Below are 19,141 nucleotides of genomic sequence, written 5' to 3'. Positions count from 1 at the left end.
TCCATTTGTGGAAACGTGCGCAAAGTAAACTGGTCCATTTGTGGAAACGTGCGCAAAGTAAACCGGTCCATTTGTGGAAAGGTGGGCAAAGTAAACTGGTCCATTGTTGGAAAGGTGCGCAAAGTAAACTAGTACGTTTGTGGGGAGTGCGCAAACTATACAGGTCCATTTGTGGGGAGTGCGCAAAGTAAACTGGTCCATTTGTGGAAACGTGCACAAAGTAAACTGGTCCATTTGTGGAAACGTGCGCAAAGTAAACTGGTCCATTTGTGGAAATGTGCGCAAAGTAAACTGGTCCATTTGTGGAAACGTGCAGAAACTGGCCCATTTGTGGGGAGTGCGCAAAGAACATTGGTCCATTTGTGGAAAGGTGGGCAAAGTAAACTGGTCCATTTGTGGAAAGGTGCGCAAAGTAAACTGATACGTTTGTGGGGAGTGCGCAAACTATACAGGTCCATTTGTGGGGAGTGCGCAAAGTAAACTGGTCCATTTGTGGAAACGTGCACAAAGTAAACTGGTCCATTTGCGGGGAGTGCGCAAAGTATACTGGGACACTTGATGGTGGCTAAAGTGCGAAAAGTATGAGGCCCCGATTTCAGCAGGTTTACAGTTTATTTCATTTAGTGATTGCTGACGAAAGACAAGAACGACAATTTTACACTCAGCACCATCGCTAGAAAACGAAAATCTTGGATGTGTTTACACACCAAGTTATACCCAAGTTTTATAAGATGAATAACACAAAACAAGGCACGTTCCGTATGGCACCGAATGTTCACATAACTGTATCCCGCATGCAGTGAACCTGCCGATCGAGTACAACGGAACGAGTTGTGAAAGTGGTCCATTGTTTCTGGTATTAGACTTGGATGGCCTGTTAACCCACATCCAAAACCTTAACCCAACTTAAACTTTAGTCTCTTAAGTATAAACCCGGGGAGAATCACTACTACCCCCAAATATGGGTGATCTGCAACAGGGCCCCCAATCGGTACGGTGATATCAGCACACTGGTTCACATAATCTGGAAGAGTTTCTTAAGTTCGATCATTAGTTGCCAGTCACTCTTTTGTAAGTCCTCTCTAAAGTAATCCTTGACGGCATCGATTGACGTGCGGCTGATCTGAAATCATAATAAAAAATAGTCGAGCATGTATAATCGGTGGAGAATCAGTACTTCTTTAAGTGTACTCCGAAAGAGGCATTATTTATAATCAGTTTAAATTCTAAGTAGGTTTCAAACGAAATACAATCACTTCTCGTGAGGCTTGCCTTTGCGGTAGGCTTGGCTTCGCTAGCATCAATAATGTCTCAAGGCGAGTTTGCATTAGGTACGTTACTTAGGTAAGCTACCGTAAAGGTTGACTTAATATAATTAAAAATATTTCACTAGGCCGAGGCATGCTCAAGGGTACAAGGCTGCACCATTCTTTGACGCTGCTAAGAGATGTATACAAGCGCATGAATAAATATCACTTACTTTGCTGACGATAAGATCTGTGTAGTCGAAGTGGCGTCCGTAGAGCTTTGGCGCGTCTCCTGTCGATTCGATCTTTATGCACACCTCCATGCCCTTGCGAGCTTCCTCTAGGGACTTGTGATTTGCTTCTATTCCGGTGACAACGCCGATATCAATGAACTGGTAAAATTATAAAAGGCTCTATGAGCAAACTAATAGGCAAACAAGGCTCTATGAGAAAACTCGTGAATGTGAATATATTTTCTTAGCTATTTTCCTATGTACAAAGTATGCACAGTATATCAGGTTATTGAACAAACTGAGCACATACATTATATACAGAAAGTGCTATATATAAAAAAGGCTATACAAAGAATGCATATACAAGGAGAGCTTATTATTTACATCTAATGACAGGTAGCTCAGGCCAACGGCCAGTGTAGAAGATCAAAGTTTTACCAGCGAACTTAAGTTTACCGTAAATCTTGCTACGGCATCAATATTTATGAACAAGCAACAATAAAAAAAAAACTTGCGAAATGAATCCACAGTAAACTTTGCGCGCATTTGTCAACCAGTGCCGTGCCGTAACCAGTGCCGTAACGCCTAAAAGGGCCAGGGGTGCCGGTGCCTCCTCTTATGTTTTTAAAGGCATAAGAAAATGACCAGTAGGGGTATAACTCCACAGCTCTTAAAGTTCTTCTTCAAGTTCCTTGTATCCCCCCCCCCCCCCTCCAAAAAAAGGTTGGTTGGTAATCACCCCACTTCGCCCACAGATCCCAATAAAACCCGTAGCACCCATTCTAAATTTAAAACCAAGACAATAATGATAGATTGTCTTGCAGCGCCTTACATTTTTACTTGGCACACAGACAGGTGTTCCTTCCTTCAGCACCCCACTCTCTATCGACACGCCCACGACGATAGGACTCCGCGTGTTGTACACGTGCTGCGGTAGAATCCGCAGCTTGCAGGGAAACACGGCCACACTACGGAACTCCTCGCGCTTCTTGCGCTTTTGTTCCTGAAAAGAAGAAAAACATGCGTTCACGGGCCAATCGATATCAACAGTTTTAAAATAGCGATACCACTTGAATAGGCGACCTGAATCAAGAAATCGCGTGACTTTCCGGTTGGCTTTTTCATTATTTTTTCTTTCATGGTCCTTATGGCTCTCTGACGGTCGTAGCCATTTTTGTGTTTATTTGGAAGTGAGTTTGCCACTCAAAACGTCACGCGATCTTTCAGTGAAGTCGGCTATTGCCTGTGGGTGAAAACTGTTGCTTGGATAACCCGTCTTATAGTAAAAACAATAGTTTTAATTGGTCGGTCAACTTGAAAGATCGATTACCTCTCTGTAATTGGTGAACTTGTCAAACAAGTGATAGATGATATCCGCAGAGAAGATGGTGACACCCAGGTTGTCAGCAAGCTCTTGTGCCTCTCGCTCGATTTTCACATCAAACGCTAGGATGACGGCGTACCTACAGAACAAAGAAAACCTTGGTGTCAAGTTAACCATCATAATTACAGTGTGGAATACTTGATCACAAGCCTCGACGCATATCTTTCTTAATGATTATGAAATTTGGTATGTGATGGCCTAATAGATAGGGCCTAATAGATAAGGACAGAACACTTGATCGCATGGCGTCACTTACTGCACGTCGTGCTCTAACATGATGGAACACTTCATCACGTCCTTCTTGTGAACAGGACCGATATTCACACCTGCGTACTGAAAACAGACAGCACAACACACGTCAACCTTTTATTCCCTTCAAGTAAACATAAAACATAGATATACTGCGGCGGCGTCTGCCGAAAGGGTGCACAGTGATGTAGACGAAAAGCGTTTAATAGCTTCCAACCACTAACAACGTGAATACAAGAAGCTGCATATAAATAGTATGACCAACCATGAATACTACGGGAATCTTGGAGACCTGAGGAACTCTAGTTGTTCTTACAGAAGTGGTGGCAGTGTGTGTGTGTGGCCAGGGCAGGAGAGAATGGGTTAATACTTACGGGAATCTTGGAGACCTTGAGGAACTCTAGTAGAGATTACAGAAGTGGTGGCAGTGTGTGTGTGTGTGGCCAGGGCAGGAGAGAATGGGTTAATACTTACGGGGATCTTGGAGACCTTGAGGAACTCTAGTAGAGATTACAGAAGTGGTGGCAGTGTGTGTGTGTGGCCAGGGCAGGAGAGAATGGGTTAATACTTACGAAAATCTTGTAGACCTTGAGGAACTCTAGTAGAGATTACAGAAGTGGTGGCAGTGTGTGTGTGTGGCCAGGGCAGGGGAGAATGGGTTAATACTTACGGGAATCTTGGAGACCTTGAGAAACTCGAGGAGCGCTTCTAGGGATCCGAGAGTAGAGGCTTGCACATATACGCCGCGATCGGACAAGTGGATTGACTTGAGCACATCTGCCAGGAACTTGCTCACTTGAGCCTATTGACACAAACCACTAATTATAAACCAACACGACACAGCAGGCATTGCGAATATGTCCTGTCGATTATGATATCTTGATATTTTTTTGTATTGGATAAAATAGCGAAATTGAGCGAAAACGGGAAAATGAAATATTAACAAGCTCAAAATCGCGAAATTCTCATGTCGCAGAAATGTCATGAAAAGATGAAATAAGGTACTATAAAAAGACTATAAAAAGTTCTGCTCCCCAGGCACGTCAAATGTCTAAAAAAATCAAAGTATCCCCGAAATGAGTAGATTAAAGGAAACGCTGACCAATCAGATATACACGATTGGCAATTGTTAGTTCACATCCTCACCTTACAATGCTCGACCTCGTCCTCCCTCTGCGCCACCAGCAAAGGTATCCCAGCCAACGCTTTTTCCAGATCTTTTGCGGCTATCTTGACGCCCTGCGCACCTTTGATCTCCTTGTGGTTGATGTACTGACTCTTGATTCTCAGCTCTTTGAGTGGCTGAGGGGTCAAAAGGGCACGGATCTGGGTGACTATCGGACCATCAATGCCAGGTACAATGATGGTGTCACCCTCGTGCAAGGTACCATTGACCAGAATGACATCAATAGTGGTACCAAGTCCAGGAAGGGCCTTGACTTCTAGGATCATGCCCTCGAGTTCCTCTGAGTACGAGAGCCTCTGTGCAAGCCTTGTTTGGGTCAAAATCACTATCTGCGAGATGAGGTCCCCCATGCCATCGCCGGAGTGCGCAGAGGTTGGAATTAGCGACACGTATGAGCGAGGGTCCTTGTTATCGTAGTATAAGCAGCCGTTCAGCCCCTATTATCAACATGGAATGTACAATAAATGAGCAAAGGGAAACCAACCTGTGTCTAGAAGTTAGAGTAAAGACTGTAAAAACAGTGATTGTTCCTCTTTGTGTCTGGAAACACAAGGCCAATAGGATATAGGGACACAAGGCCAATAGGATATAGGGACACAAGGCCAATAGGATATAGGGACACAAGGCCAATAGGATATAGGGACACAAGGCCAATAGGATATAGGGACACAAGGCCAATAGGATTTAGGGACACAAGGCCAATAGGATATAGGGACACAAGGCCAATAGGATATAGGGACACAAGGCCAATAGGATATAGGGACAGAAGGTCAATAGGATATAGGAACACAAGGCCAATAGGATATAGGGACACAAGGCCAATAGGATATAGGGACACAAGGCCAATAGGGTATAGGGACACAAGGCCAATAGGATATAGGGACACAAGGCCAATAGGATATAGGGACACAAGGCCAATAGGGTATAGGGACACAAGGCCAATAGGATATAGGGACACAAGGCCAATAGGATATAGGGACACAAGGCCAATAGGGTATAGGGACACAAGGCCAATAGGATATAGGGACACAAGGCCAATAGGATATAGGAACACAAGGCCAATAGGATATAGGGACACAAGGCCAATAGGATATAGGGACACAAGGCCAATAGGATATAGGGACACAAGGCCAATAGGATATAGGGACACAAGGCCAATAGGATATAGGGACACAAGGCCAATAGGGTATAGGAACACAAGGCCAACAGGGTATAGGAACACAAGGCCAATAGGATATAGGGACACAAGGCCAATAGGATATAGGGACACAAGGCCAATAGGATATAGGGACACAAGGCCAATAGGATATAGGAACACAAGGCCAATAGGATATAGGAACACAAGGCCAATAGGATATAGGAACACAAGGCCAATAGGATTTAGGGACACAAGGCCAATAGGATATAGGGACACAAGGCCAATAGGATATAGGGACACAAGGTCAATAGGATATAGGAACACAAGGCCAATAGGATATAGGAAAAACAAGGCCAATAGGATATAGGAAAAACAAGGCAATAGGATATAGGGACACAAGGCCAATAGGATATAGGGACACAAGGCCAATAGGATATAGGTACACAAGGCCAATAGGATATAGGGACACAAGGTCAATAGGAAATAGGGACACAAGGTCAATAGGAAATAGGGACACAAGGCCAATAGGATATAGGGACACAAGGTCAATAGGATATAGAAACACTATGCCAATAGGATATAGAAACACAGGAAAATAAAATGTAGAGTTGCAAGGCCAATAAGAAATCAGGAGAATTCGGCAGCAGAGTGAATCCATACTAGGCTCCAAATAGAACAAATTAAACCTTGATAACAAACCTGTTCAGCAAACTCTCTAGTTGCTATGGCGACCCGCTCCTCAAACTCCTGCTTGGTGTTACGCTTTTGTTTCTTGATGGTGTTGCTTATGCTAGAGTCAGGGCCCCGCTTCCATTCAAATAATCTGTCAACCTGAAAAAGAAAGGTTTTATCTTGGTTGCACTAGCTGTTTTACAATACACAACGAGAACATTCACAGGTAACAGCTACAGCAGAAAACTGTATAACCTTGAGGAAAGCACAAATTTTGAGGCAGTTTCTTACAGATGGTCGAACTATTTATTATTACCGCCCATTATTTAACATAACAAATATATAGACCAAGTTTGACTCGGGACAGATTAAAACAAAATGTTGATATACTGACCTTGTTTAGAGCCACCACAAATGGGGTCTTCCTCTTCTTTAACAAGTTAATAGATTCTATGGTCTGCGGCTCCAGGCCATGCATAATGTCCACAACCAAAATTGCCATGTCACAAAGGGACGAGCCACGGGAACGGAGGTTACTATAAAGCAAACAAGACCAAATCAGCCACACATGCAAGCATGCCATAAACACAGGCAAGTATGCCATTCACAAGTGTGTGTAAGCTACACATGCAAGCAGGCTATAAACACTAGCAAGCATGCTATAGGCAAGTATGTATAAGCCACACAAGCAAACATGCTACAGGCAAGTATGTATAAGCCACACAAGCAAGCATGCAATAGGCAAGTATGTATAAGCCACACAAGCAAGCATGCTATAGGCAAGTATGTATAAGCCACACAAGCAAGCATGCAATGGCCAAGTATGTAGAAGCCACACAAGCAAGCATGCAATAGGCAAGTATGTATAAGCCACACAAGCAAGCATGCTATAGGCAAGTATGTATAAGCCACACAAGCAAGCATTTTATAGGCAAGTATGTATAAGCCACACAAGCAAGCATGCTATAGGCAAGTATGTATAAGTCAAACATGCAAGCATGCTATAAACAAGTATGTATAAGCCAAACATGCAAGCATGCCTTTGACAAGTATATATAAGCCAAACATGCAAGCATGATTTAGGCAAGTATGTATAAGCCACACATGCAAGCATGCCATTGGCAAGTACAGTATGTATGTAATATGTGCCAAAGATGCTATAGGCAAGTATGTACAAAAAGCAAACACTCACCTGAATGACTCATGGCCCGGTGTGTCAATAATTAGAAGACCAGGAATCTTGATATCAAACTCCTGGAACTAAACATAACAGCACAGGATAAATTCTACTTCTCATACTGCATGATAGCGGAAAGATATCTTAATAGGAAGTTTGCCTGAACAGTTTGCCTGATATGATTTATAAAAAGTGACTAAAACTACAGCAGAACAAAAAAAGATGGATTGCAAGTTCTACTATGATAAGCATTTAGTCTACGTTCAATTACAGACCTGCAAAAAGTGGGGTTTGCCAGCAACGCAATATACTCTTCTCTGTTTTTCTTTTTTCTTTTTTTTTTTTTTACTATAATGTTCCTTCCCTTCCTTGCCCCCTCTGTGGGTTTTATCAATTTTCACAAAAGGTCTATAAAGCTGTAATGCATTGTACCTCTTTAACCATCTTAGTCTGTATGCGGATGGCGTTCAGTGGTACCATGGTCGCACCAATCTGCTGTGTGATTCCACCAGCCTCACCATCCTGGACATGGGTGTGCCGAATCTAGACAGAGAAAGTTAACAGTCACAATACATCAATGCAAATATTACAAAACAAGGGGGGGGGGGATCCAGGAGCTCCAAAAAGTGGGGGGATAAGAAAAACAATGCATATTCAATGCCCTGGGGCCGGTTCCTGAAATGCCGATTAACTTAACCCTCGATCAGTGCCTAATCCAGGGATAAAATTCGCTAATCGTAGGTTAGCTAACCTACGAAACAAAAAGCCAAGTAATCCCCCGTTTTACTAACCCTGGATTAAGTGAGTGAAAAACTGGCTTGTCGAGTAAAATTCACACAGGATACCCACAGTGATCAACAGAGAGCAACTCAAATTTACCTTTGGTTGTTTTATTTTCACAGAGAAACCAAAAAAAAAAACACCTCTACATCACTTTTAATTACATCCATTTCATTGCGAAAAATGTCATTTGCAGGATTCGAGTTGATGCGTGACACTAGCAAGACAGATTCATTTCAAGTATAAATTTTTATGTAATTTTCTGTGTGTCCCAGCACAATTTTCGAGGCAGCATAACATTGCAACGAAGGTCACATGACAAATCTCTAATTGTTTTTGTGTAAAGTCTTTTTTGTCAGCAACTTCATTTTATGAAATTTTAGTTCCACCACAAAGTTTGAGAGGCCTGTGTTACGCCAACTACACCATAGGTTAGCGAGTTAACCCACTTCGCAAGCAGGATTAGTCAGGTTTAACCTCCAAACTAACCCAGCGTTGCGGAAACAGAACTAATCCGGGGGCGAAGATTTAATAGTGGGTTACCACTGATCTGCTTTTCAGGAACCGGCCCCTGATCCACTGAACCGTGTTGGCTCATCCAACCTAATATTACTCGTAGTTGCGAGTTTATTTCCTTGGTGATCATTGTATTACAAAGTTATAGCATGGCATCTCGATGAATTTAGTGATTAAATGTGGGACTTCAACTAATCATCCCTCGGTTGTGGGGACATTTAATCACTAAATTCCCCTCGTGCCATGCTATAGCATATAATTATTTTTAAGCCAAATATCTGAAAATAGATCTGACCACGCAAAAGACTACTATCTGCTACACTACATTGCTACAAATATTACAAAAAAACTACTTACAGTCACATAACGTTGCTACAATTATTACAAGTGACCACTGTCAGGCAGATTTTATCAAACATTATAAGTTATAAAGCTTATGTTATAAGCTATAAAGCATTACGTGAAATACCAATGTTTTAACTGTTAAATTACCTTGTCTAAGATCTTGGTCTTGCCAGTGTCAACATGGCCGAGCACACAAATCACGGGCGACCTAAGGTGATCTGTACTACGCTTCAACTCAGCCTGGACTCTTCTTTTCTGAAGTCAAAAAAGACTGGTCAATATTTTTAAAACCAAAGTCACAATAAAAAATGTGCTTCTCCTTACATTGATTCTTTCTGCCACTGTTTCTGGTTCATCATCTGAGGATTCCTCTGAAGATGATTCATTTCCGTCATCATCCTCTTCATCATCGTCTTCATCATCATCATCCTCACTGCTCTCCTCCTCCTCATTACCAACACTGCTACTTTCAGACTTATTACGCTTACAAGACATACAGTCCTAGTTTATTTTTTTAGGCAGGAAATATAACACAAAATTTACAGTTGAGGAACAGGGGCAGCTGACGGGGAGGGGCGGTGGAGTGCTCACCCCTTACCGCACTGGATGTGTTTTTTACATAAATGTGCAGCTTTTACATGTACCCAAATAGTGTTACTTGTATAAATTAGTTGCTTGATAAAGGACAATATCATAATTTTTTTAATTGTCTTTATGCTACACCAATCTAGGTACACCACCCCCTTTGAAATCACGATCCCTTCACACCCCCACCCCCCATCGATTCCTCTGACATACAGATAAAGCACATGACCATTCACCATTTTTTTTAGAACTCAATACTCTCACATTATGGTCAGCTAAATTAGGACAGCCACTGTACAAAGTCGAAGAATGTACAAAACTTGAGACATACCTCTTTTATAGTATGTGTAACTTTCTCATCAGCTGAATAAAAAATGAAACAAGAGCAAGAGGTTAAAAGACCTAATCTTATTTGATCTTTAACTGTTTTAACTTCCTTACCAGCAGGAGTTTCTTGTTCATGATCAGATTCTATATCCCAGGCATCTTTGATCTGGCAGGAAGACAACAGTATTTCAATAAAAATGTAAACCAATGAATTTGACAGGTCTTAACTGAATATTCTAGTGTGAACCCAGGGCTGCAAATTCCACCTGTATAAGGCATTTATTGAATTATTTTAATTTTATGACTTAAAATGTCAAATAAGCAGGCCCGTAGCAAAGTGGGTTCAGGGGGTTCTTCCATTCTTCTGAACTTGTCTGGAAGGTCCGTTTTTATGAAGGAACACTTAGTAACTGCAAGCAAGGACAAGCTACCTAAAGAGTCAAAATGGTTGACTAAATTGGTACACAACCCCTTCCCTCCCCCCACCCTGTGCAAAATCCTGGCTATGGGCCGCATTAGTCCAAAGAGATTGTGCAAGGTAGGGACGAGATTTTTTATAGAAAACTGGAAACTTATGGTAAAATATTATTTCACTTATTTCCCAGCCCTGACAAGATCAAATTGAACAGGTGTCTGGAATAGCAAGTGCCCCAGTACCTCATTCGCTTTAATGTCCTCTGTCTCTTTAGTGTCCTCTGTCTCTTTAGTGTCGTCTGTCTCTTTAGTGTCGTCTGTCTCGGTCTCTTTTTCACTTTCATCAGGTGCTGTCTCTGCAACAGAAGCAACATTGTCTGTGAGAAGACTCAAGAAAACATTAATGGTCACAGCGACAGAAACATCCTGATGTGTGAGAAGAACCATTGATGGCAAAGTGCCAGGTATGCATGAAAAGACTCCAGAGCATTGGCCTATGTATTTTGTGCTTGAGTACATAATAATTATAGTAAACAACTATATGGTATTATAATTAACTTATTCACTTATAATAGCACAGAATCCATAGGCAAATGTTATTATGCATACAAATTGATGGTAATAAAAAATATCATATGAGTATTAAAAGACTTAATTTTTAGACAAATTGATGGCAATAAGGAAAACATACTTTGACCGGACAAATGTGGCAGTATATTACAGTAGACTAGGTGGTGGAAAAGACTAAGGGTAAAAATAACAAAGAAACTACTGTTGAAGAGAACATGAGAGCAATCAAGATTCCTACCTGTCGCCCTCTCTGAATCTGATCCTTCTTGATCTGTTTTCATTTCAGTATCTGCCAGAGAAAAAAAAAATTGAAGAAAAAAAAAACATGGAATTGTTGGATATCTTCTTCGGTCCCTGCTATGCCATTGTTATGATATTGAAAGAATCTCTAACCAGGAAAGAAAGATAAAGGATAAGGGCTGACTCAAGAATTGAAGCCATAGGCCGAACTACTCTGCAATAGGCTTAACTGTACAATTTTATGGATATTTCAGGAAGGCCCATTGCGTGCTGCCACGCATTTTACCTAAACAAAGTGGTAGTAAGACATTAAAGATGGACCCCAACTCCTAAGGAGTCCTACACATACAGTTTGGTTCTCTAGATTTATGAAAAAGGGACTGCCATTTAATGTAATTATCCAAAGCATGATGGATATACAATTCCTAACACCTAAAAAAAATGAGTTATCACACCACTCTAAATCGCATGCTTCTCTGCAATGAAAACACCAAGGGGCAAAGGGTGTGTTTGGAGCGGTACCTTCCTGTTTATCAGACTCCTGCTGCTGATGCTGCTGTGGCTTCTTTTTTCTTGCGCCATATCGCACTGGCTTCTTAACAGTGTCCTGTTCCTCAGCCTTCATTAGAGCGGGAATCTCAATGCCTTGTTGCTTCATAGCCTCCAGCATAGCTTGTTGTTTGGCTTTCTTCTCTTTTTCAGCCTTACTAAGGAGCTTCCCCTCTTGTTTTAGTCTGGCTTTCCTGTCCTATAAGATGATAATTTTATATCAATTAAAAAGCATGATGGGAAAAATTTAGTGCGGGTATGTTGTGTTGATCTATCAGCATCATTTACCAACCTTTTCCTTTTGTTTTTTCTTGTCCTTTCTCTCTTGTTCCAGACGAAGCTAGCAAAGTAAATATATAATCAACTATTTGTTAAGAAATTTTGCTTCAAAACACAAAAAGGGGTCAGGTATATGATCTAAAACAAATAAATCATCAACTAAGTCATCAGAAGATATTGAAGGATTTTTTGAAATATAATTGAATCTAAATAACAAATTGGTTTTTGAGACTAGCTTAGTATACAGTTAAAGTTGTAGTGGTATTATACAATCAAACCTTACCCACAATGTCCAGATAAATAAGACTTGACTGTAAAATGCTAACTGGTATTATGTATGATCTCAGAGAATATCAAACTATGGTGTTAGAATTGTGCAATCAAACAGACTTTGTTTCTTTGCCAATTGTAAAAAGTCATGCTCAGATCACGCTAACACAATTGAGTGACAAATACCTTTTCTAGCCTCCTGGCCTCTGCTTCTTCCCGCTGTCGAATCTTCTCCTCTTCGGCCTGTCTTTGCCGTTCTTCCTCAAGTTTGAGTTGCTCTAGTTGTTGCTGCATCTGTTTTACGAGGGCCTTATTAGGCTTTTTGACTTTTTTCTCCTCCTCTTCCACACCTTTCTTCTTCTTCTTTTTCTTCTTCTTTTTCTTATCGCCACCCTCCCCATCCTCGTCTTCGTCCCCCTCTTTGCCCTCCTCCTGCTCTGCAGCGCTGTCTGGTTTAGCAGGCTCTTCAGCAGGAGGTTCAGATCCGGGCGTGTCTGCTTCTACAAAACAATGGTTATTTATCAGCTGAGGTAGATGGAACATTTGCTTGTTTGCTTCCAAGACTCTGGATCTGAAATGTGCAGTACTGATGTTTCGGTTTTATTAAAATATGAATTATCCATCACAGAAAATGGTTATTTTGCGCATAAGCATATGGAGCCTTTTTCATTGTAGGGTACATTGAGTTTAAAAGTAAAAGTAAAGTTTAATAATAAAAGTTGATTGGGTTTGCTACTTTCTGCATTGATAATCACTGTTGTAAGAACACACTCCACTGTTATTAAGATGAAATATACTATTTTACTTGATAGTCAGAACATAAAGAACTTTAACTAAAATAGGGAAAATGACTCACTGGTATCTGGTCTCTGCCAAAGTTAGATTTGATTATTTTTGCGAGTTGAATAGCAGCGTTAGGTGAATTGTTTTGTATTTTACTCAGTTTACCTTGTGTTGTCACCTCGGGAGCTTTCTTAACTTCGTTCTCAGCTTCAGTATTCCCCTCCTGCTCTGGCTTTTCTTCTTTCTTTGCCGCAGCCTTAGCCTTCTGGCGCTCCTTCTCTTGAGCTTTCTTTTTCTTTTCTCTTTCCTTTTTCTCAGCTTTTTTCTGAGCAGCTGTTTTTATAACAGGACCATCGTCCTCCTCGTCATCACCTACACCATCAGCATCTAAGCTTTTCTCTTTCTTCGAAGCTTTCTGGGGTTCCAATATAGAAGGTTCTGCTAGTTCATCACCAGCAACAGCTAAATCAGCAATGTCTGTTTTCTTTCCCTTTTTCCCTTTTTTGCTTTTTTTTGAATATACATTAGTATCAAAGTCATCATCACCCTGATCTAAATTATTTCCATGATCAGAGGGTAGTTTATCTGGGCTCACATTTTCACTGGGTGTTGATGTGTTGGTTAATTTGTCCTCTTTGTCGTCATCTATCTTATTCTTCTGTTTTTTGTCTTTTTTATCTTTTTTCTTGTTCTTTCCAGATGATGCTGACAAAGCAAAGTCATCGTTGTCGTCATCATTTGCTTCCTCTGCCGGTTCCTCAATGTCTAATGCCTGGAACCTGCTTGCTGTAGGGGGCTGTGGAGATTAAAGAATACCAATCAATTAAACACTCATTTTTTTAACCGATGGTCTATTTGTAAAGGAAAGTCTGATACTTTTTTAACTAAAATTTATTTGAGTTGATTGCTTGAATTAGCTGGTGGAAATAAATGCTTTGTGTGAATTGGATTGTGAAATGGTAGCTGTAACCACTAAAGTCCAAAACAATAAATTGGGAATAAGATGAGGCAAGATGGCTGTGAGCTTTACGTGACATAGCCTAAGTATTTTGTGAGATAGGTGCGAGAGTTCTGTGAGACAGGGGACATTGTTTCGCGAGACAGGTTCAAGTTTGGCAAAACTTGCAGAAAACCCTAAGGTACGATCTTACCTGAATCGTCACATTTCCTGTGAAAATTGGGTAAATCTAAAGACTTAACTATAAACCCATTATAAATTGATTAAATTTAGTATTCTCATAAATTTCGACTTACAGCGGCAGACTGGGTTGTCTTTGATTCATCTGGTTCTTTTAGTGCTTCGAGATCATTTAAGACATCGTCTTCCCTTCAAATGAAAACAAGGACCAGCTTAGCGCATAAATTCAAATATCGACGTCATATTTTTCACGTGGGCATTTGATTCGATATCATATTATTCTCCAAAAAAAACTTAACCGCTGTGATTTTACGCATCAAAAACTATTATAATACAAAATTCATACCAGTCATCGTTGGCTTTCTTCTTTCCTTTCTTGGGTTTTCCCATTTCTATTGATAGCTGATAATAATATAGAGTTTTTCCTTCGTTTCCGTTCACTGAATGAAATCTCTATCCTTCGTCTCTTGCTTGGATCACTTTCAAAAACGACAAAGTTTCGATGCAATGTCATTTAAATTTTCGCCTTCCGGCACGAGTTTTAAGCAATAAGGTACTTATGTAAGGGCTGAAACGATTTTATCGGCGTATACTAGTTATATCAATAAGAAAAACGTGGAAATCTTTTGAGGAAATCGTAGGATATTTCCACATGGATTCGAGTTCTTTCGTCAGCGGATCGTCCGGTCCAGTCTCTCACTCAATTTGTTAGCCGGGAAAGCCTAAAACTGAAAATTGTTCAAACGAGCAAGGGCAGGAGGAACAGAATTTGTTAGGTTACGTTCTGATAATAAAGACATTCCCCTTTAAACTGACTTATGCCAAAAGAAGAAATCTAGGATGTCATGCCGTGTAGCGCGAATAGACTCCGCGCGCTTTATCGAGCCTAAACGTGCCCCCCCCCCAAATAAAATGGCAAGCGGATAACCGAAACAATTCCATGGAAATATGAAAGTTTAGAAGCCTACAATCCGCGCCAAAACTAGCTGACCCATTCACCGATTACGCTACACCTCCACAAAAACCCATGTCTGGCAATCATGTTTGTCACACAAATAAATGCCCCCTACCATATCAAGAAAATTTAGGCAAAAATTGTCGTATTGGCCAAATGCGGTCACTTCCATATAAGGAAACTAATATATTCTTTTTTTGGAAAAATTGCACGATTTCTTGTCATTTTAAACGTGAGCAGACCCCAGGGGCTTCGTAAACTTTATGACTTGTAACCAAAAGAGAAAATCAGTTACTGTGACAGTCTTTAGTCAATGTTTGTCACACAAATAAATGCCCCATCCCCCCTACGGCAATATTTACTAAAAAAAAATATAAGAAAATTACCAAGTTGTCATTCTATTATGCTTTAGATCTTGGCCTTTGCCGATTTCAATTTTAGCTAGTAGTCAGGCGTAAACAGCGAATCATCCCTTTTGTGCTTGGCTATTGATTGACATGGCGCGATTTATGAATTACCTACCGAGAGCTCCACTAGTGAAAAACGCCGTATCGGTGTTCTGATTGGCTATATCATTAGTTTCACTTGTGAGTGAAATCGTTTCGTTTGCTCGATGACTTGCTCGAAACTCCTTGATGTGTCTCAGTTGGCTCGCCATTCCTTTTTTACTTTAGTAAGATGGCTTCAAATCAGTTGACTACCCGTTTTCAGAGCATAGAATTGTCAATAGAAGAGTTCATAGACGGACAAGAAAACGAAAATACAAAGAAGAAGACCAAACACGATGTGCCCGGTTCCATGAATTTCTCAAGAGCTGAACAAGTTTCTCGGCGAGTTCTTTATAACAGTTCGCAAAAAAGAAGACAACGAGGTTTGTGCTGTTCGACGGTTAAGTTGAAGACAGAATCTGTCTCGCCAAGAGATCGAAAGAGAGCATAAGATATCTTATGCTCTCTTGGTCTCGCTAATGCACCAGTCAATTGAAACCACGGCACCCCGACCCCCGGGACATAGCGGGGAAAGTAACATTCATCTGATGCTAAGTGCTCGTTACTTTCCCTGCTAACCCCCTGTTCATGGCCCCGGTGTTTTCCGATAACGACCAACTATAGAAAACCATACTTCAATTGTACACTGGAACCGCGGAGCATGTTGAAAAGTGGGGGGCTGACATTTGACTTGTTTAGTCTTTTTTTTTTTTTTTTTTCTTTAAGCGGCGCGGCCTCCCCCTCCTCCCAGCCTCTCCCCCCCCGCGGTGGATAAGAATAACTCCGCTTACCTTCAGACGCAACGTACGGTAAAGCGTTATTTCACCGCATCCTTTCCCGGCCTTTTGAGGATTCTGTTAAATCCCCCCCCCCCCGGTGGATTACAGGTGTTAAACAGGTGTTAAATCCCCGCGTGACCGCGTTACTTCCCCGGTATGTCCCGGGGGTCGGGGGGCCGGGCTGTCAATTGACTGGTGCATAATGTCACGCACGAGACTGTGGTGTTAGATAGCGTTTTAAACAGCTTTACATCTCGCTCGGTTGTTTCCTTTGTATTTTGTTTTCAAGACTTTTTTACATAATCCTCTACAGTGTCATTGAGAGTATCAAATCTATTGTCTTCCATTTTGAACGCTTTGTATTCAAAATTGCATTCTCTCGCTCAATTGAGTGCAACTCTCCTTGCCGACCGCGCGTTGTTTTCCTTTGAAAGAAAATAAATATAGATATGTTTTCTATCTGAAAGTTCTTTTCGCTCATTTTAAATCTCGGTATGTATATAATAAATAAGTTATTTCACCGTTGGTGAGCGCGTACGATTTTTATTCACGAGTTGTGTAAAACAAACGAACGAGCGCAGCGAATGAATACACATAACTGCGAGATCGAACCGAATAAGTGGTCTCGGTTTTTAGGCGCGTAAATCTCGGTATGTATATAATAAAAACGTTTATAACATGGGAGTTTGACTAATAATAATAACTTTATTCCAATAAATACCAATACAGGTATATCAGGATAATATACAAAGTAGGTTGGCTTATATGCCTATCCTCTATCCTCTATTCATAATATTTAATTACATCATCACAAAATTTCAGGACTAGGCTCGTAATGGAGTCATCTGTTAAGCTCATAATATACAAAAAAAAGGTATATTGGCCTTAACAGTTTGAAAGAGTTATTGATTGCAAATAGATCATTAAAAAATACTCGACGTATATCATTGACATAGTCGCATTCCATTAAGGTATGGTACTCATCCCCAACCTTTTTTTTCACATTTTTCACAAATCCTTAATTCATAAGGTAAATTTTTATAGCGGCCTGTTTCAATTGCTAGTTTTTGTGCCGAGACACGCAATCTAGTCATAGATTGTCGGCGTCTAACATTAGCTTCTGATAAATATTTTTCTAGTTTAAAATTTGTCTTGATCTTGCAATAAGTGCGTAGCTTTCCACTATTTTGATTTAACTGTGCCTGGGTTCTCCAAAATGTTGCATAACTTTTATATAGTACCTTCTTAATATATTTTTCTAGGGTATGAATTTGTTGGCCTTCAATATCTATTTCCTGTAGTGTCTTTAAATCACACCAAGCAAATAGGGAATTGATAAACCTTACAGGGACATTAGATGTTGAAGAAAGGCTGATCTTCGCCGTTTCCCCCACTAAGGTGTTTTCATATATCCTACTTTTTATTCGGCACCAATATTTTGCCACCAGGGAAGAAATTTGTACTATTAGTGGGGCTTTTCCCAGTTCTCCATATATAGTTAAATTTGTAGTTTTTGAGTGGACTCCTAGTATAAGCTTGAAAAACTTAAGTTGTAGTTTTTCGAAATCATTGGATACTTTGAAAAATTTAGTCTAAAAAATTTCATATGATGAAGCCCTTCCTAAAAGGCATGTACCCCAAATTTCACAACCGTACAATAATACTGGTACAACAAGTGACGAAAACAATTTCAACAGTACTTTTTAAGTACGGATTTAAATAGTGGTATACACGTGTGGCTTTGTTGTATAGACTTTTTAGGGCACTTTTAAAATTTTCCCAGAAATGAAACTTCAGACCTAGATATGTGTATTCGTCTACACATTCTAATGGCCGTAGTCCCATTTACCTGTTGTAAATTGTCGCCGGCATTGTTGCGGACCAAAAACTAATACTTTAGATTTTTTCATATTAACTGTGAGCTTCCATTTATTTGCGTACGTTTATAGTTTCTGGAGGCAATTTTCTAGACCGGTGGCTGAGTCAGATAGTATAACCAAATCATCAGCATAGAGGAGACAGTTAAGGTTTGATGTATTATCGAGTTTTACTGGGTCGCACGATGAGGAGAATATTTCTGGAATATCATTGATGAAGATGTTGAAAAGGGTTGGGCTTAGGTTGCATCCCTGTTTCACCCCAACGTGAGATTAAACTTTGTCACCATCAATTCACGAAAATCCTTCGCATTCTATTCGTCTAGATATTTTTTTCTATTTGCTCATTTATGAATAACAAAAGTCAAAACACGAATAAGCCTGGACTTGTACCGCGCGCGGCTAACAAACGTGCATCTCAATAATTGTTCAACGCGCGCGCAAGTAACGAATCAAACAAACAAATACTGAGACACAAAAAAAGACTTCTCTTTATCACTTTATGAAAAATGCCTGTTGGTATTGAGGTGAGTGTGCACATTGTGTTACGAGTCTGCGATATATATACTACATATATACTACATCCCTCAGACGCCTGTTTCAATAGCCAAATTTACAGTAAACGGCTTCTTGTTCATTCATTCACACGAATGAATGTTAGAATAGTTGTCCAGACATAGCTGAATCCCGATGTCTCTTAAGCTATCAACTCGGATTTCCCTCTAACTAATTTATATTTCCTTAAACTCGAACCAAATACTGAATATGATTAAAAGCGGGTGATCTTTTTTAGGTTTAGTAGACCCGTTGTGTTGCAATCAAAACCATTTATCATAAGATTATACATTTCTAAACTCCCGATGACTCATAATGCTGTGATAAGTGTGATCCCCCTAACCCTATAACCGTTTGAGTTATTGGTATCTCAAAAGAGTCATTATTACAGTTATCGAAATAGTG

General features: G+C 40.4%; 1 protein-coding gene across 1 annotated transcript; it reads right to left on the bottom strand.

Annotated features, from left to right (window-relative positions):
- Positions 1-593: 593 nt before the first annotated feature.
- LOC5510578 (eukaryotic translation initiation factor 5B) lies at positions 594-14,791 on the bottom strand. Its single transcript, XM_048733771.1, has 23 exons — positions 14,429-14,791; positions 14,199-14,271; positions 13,110-13,740; positions 12,348-12,661; positions 11,905-11,952; positions 11,586-11,811; positions 11,062-11,112; positions 10,497-10,609; positions 9,954-10,005; positions 9,844-9,875; positions 9,252-9,410; positions 9,075-9,182; positions 7,719-7,829; positions 7,302-7,369; positions 6,504-6,645; positions 6,137-6,268; positions 4,260-4,736; positions 3,784-3,915; positions 3,121-3,197; positions 2,811-2,943; positions 2,313-2,483; positions 1,481-1,639; positions 594-1,123 (listed from the first exon to the last, which is right to left on the bottom strand). Exons 1-23 carry the CDS (start codon positions 14,470-14,472, stop codon positions 1,016-1,018), a joined length of 3,561 nt encoding a protein of 1,186 aa, XP_048589728.1. The 5' UTR covers positions 14,473-14,791; the 3' UTR covers positions 594-1,015.
- Positions 14,792-19,141: the final 4,350 nt, after the last annotated feature.

This window comes from Nematostella vectensis, chromosome 10 (assembly GCF_932526225.1).
Source record: "Nematostella vectensis chromosome 10, jaNemVect1.1, whole genome shotgun sequence".
NCBI classification, from domain to species: domain Eukaryota; kingdom Metazoa; phylum Cnidaria; class Anthozoa; order Actiniaria; family Edwardsiidae; genus Nematostella; species Nematostella vectensis.
The sequence above is the reverse complement of the archived record's forward strand: the minus strand, read 5'-3'. Positions and strand labels throughout refer to the sequence as shown.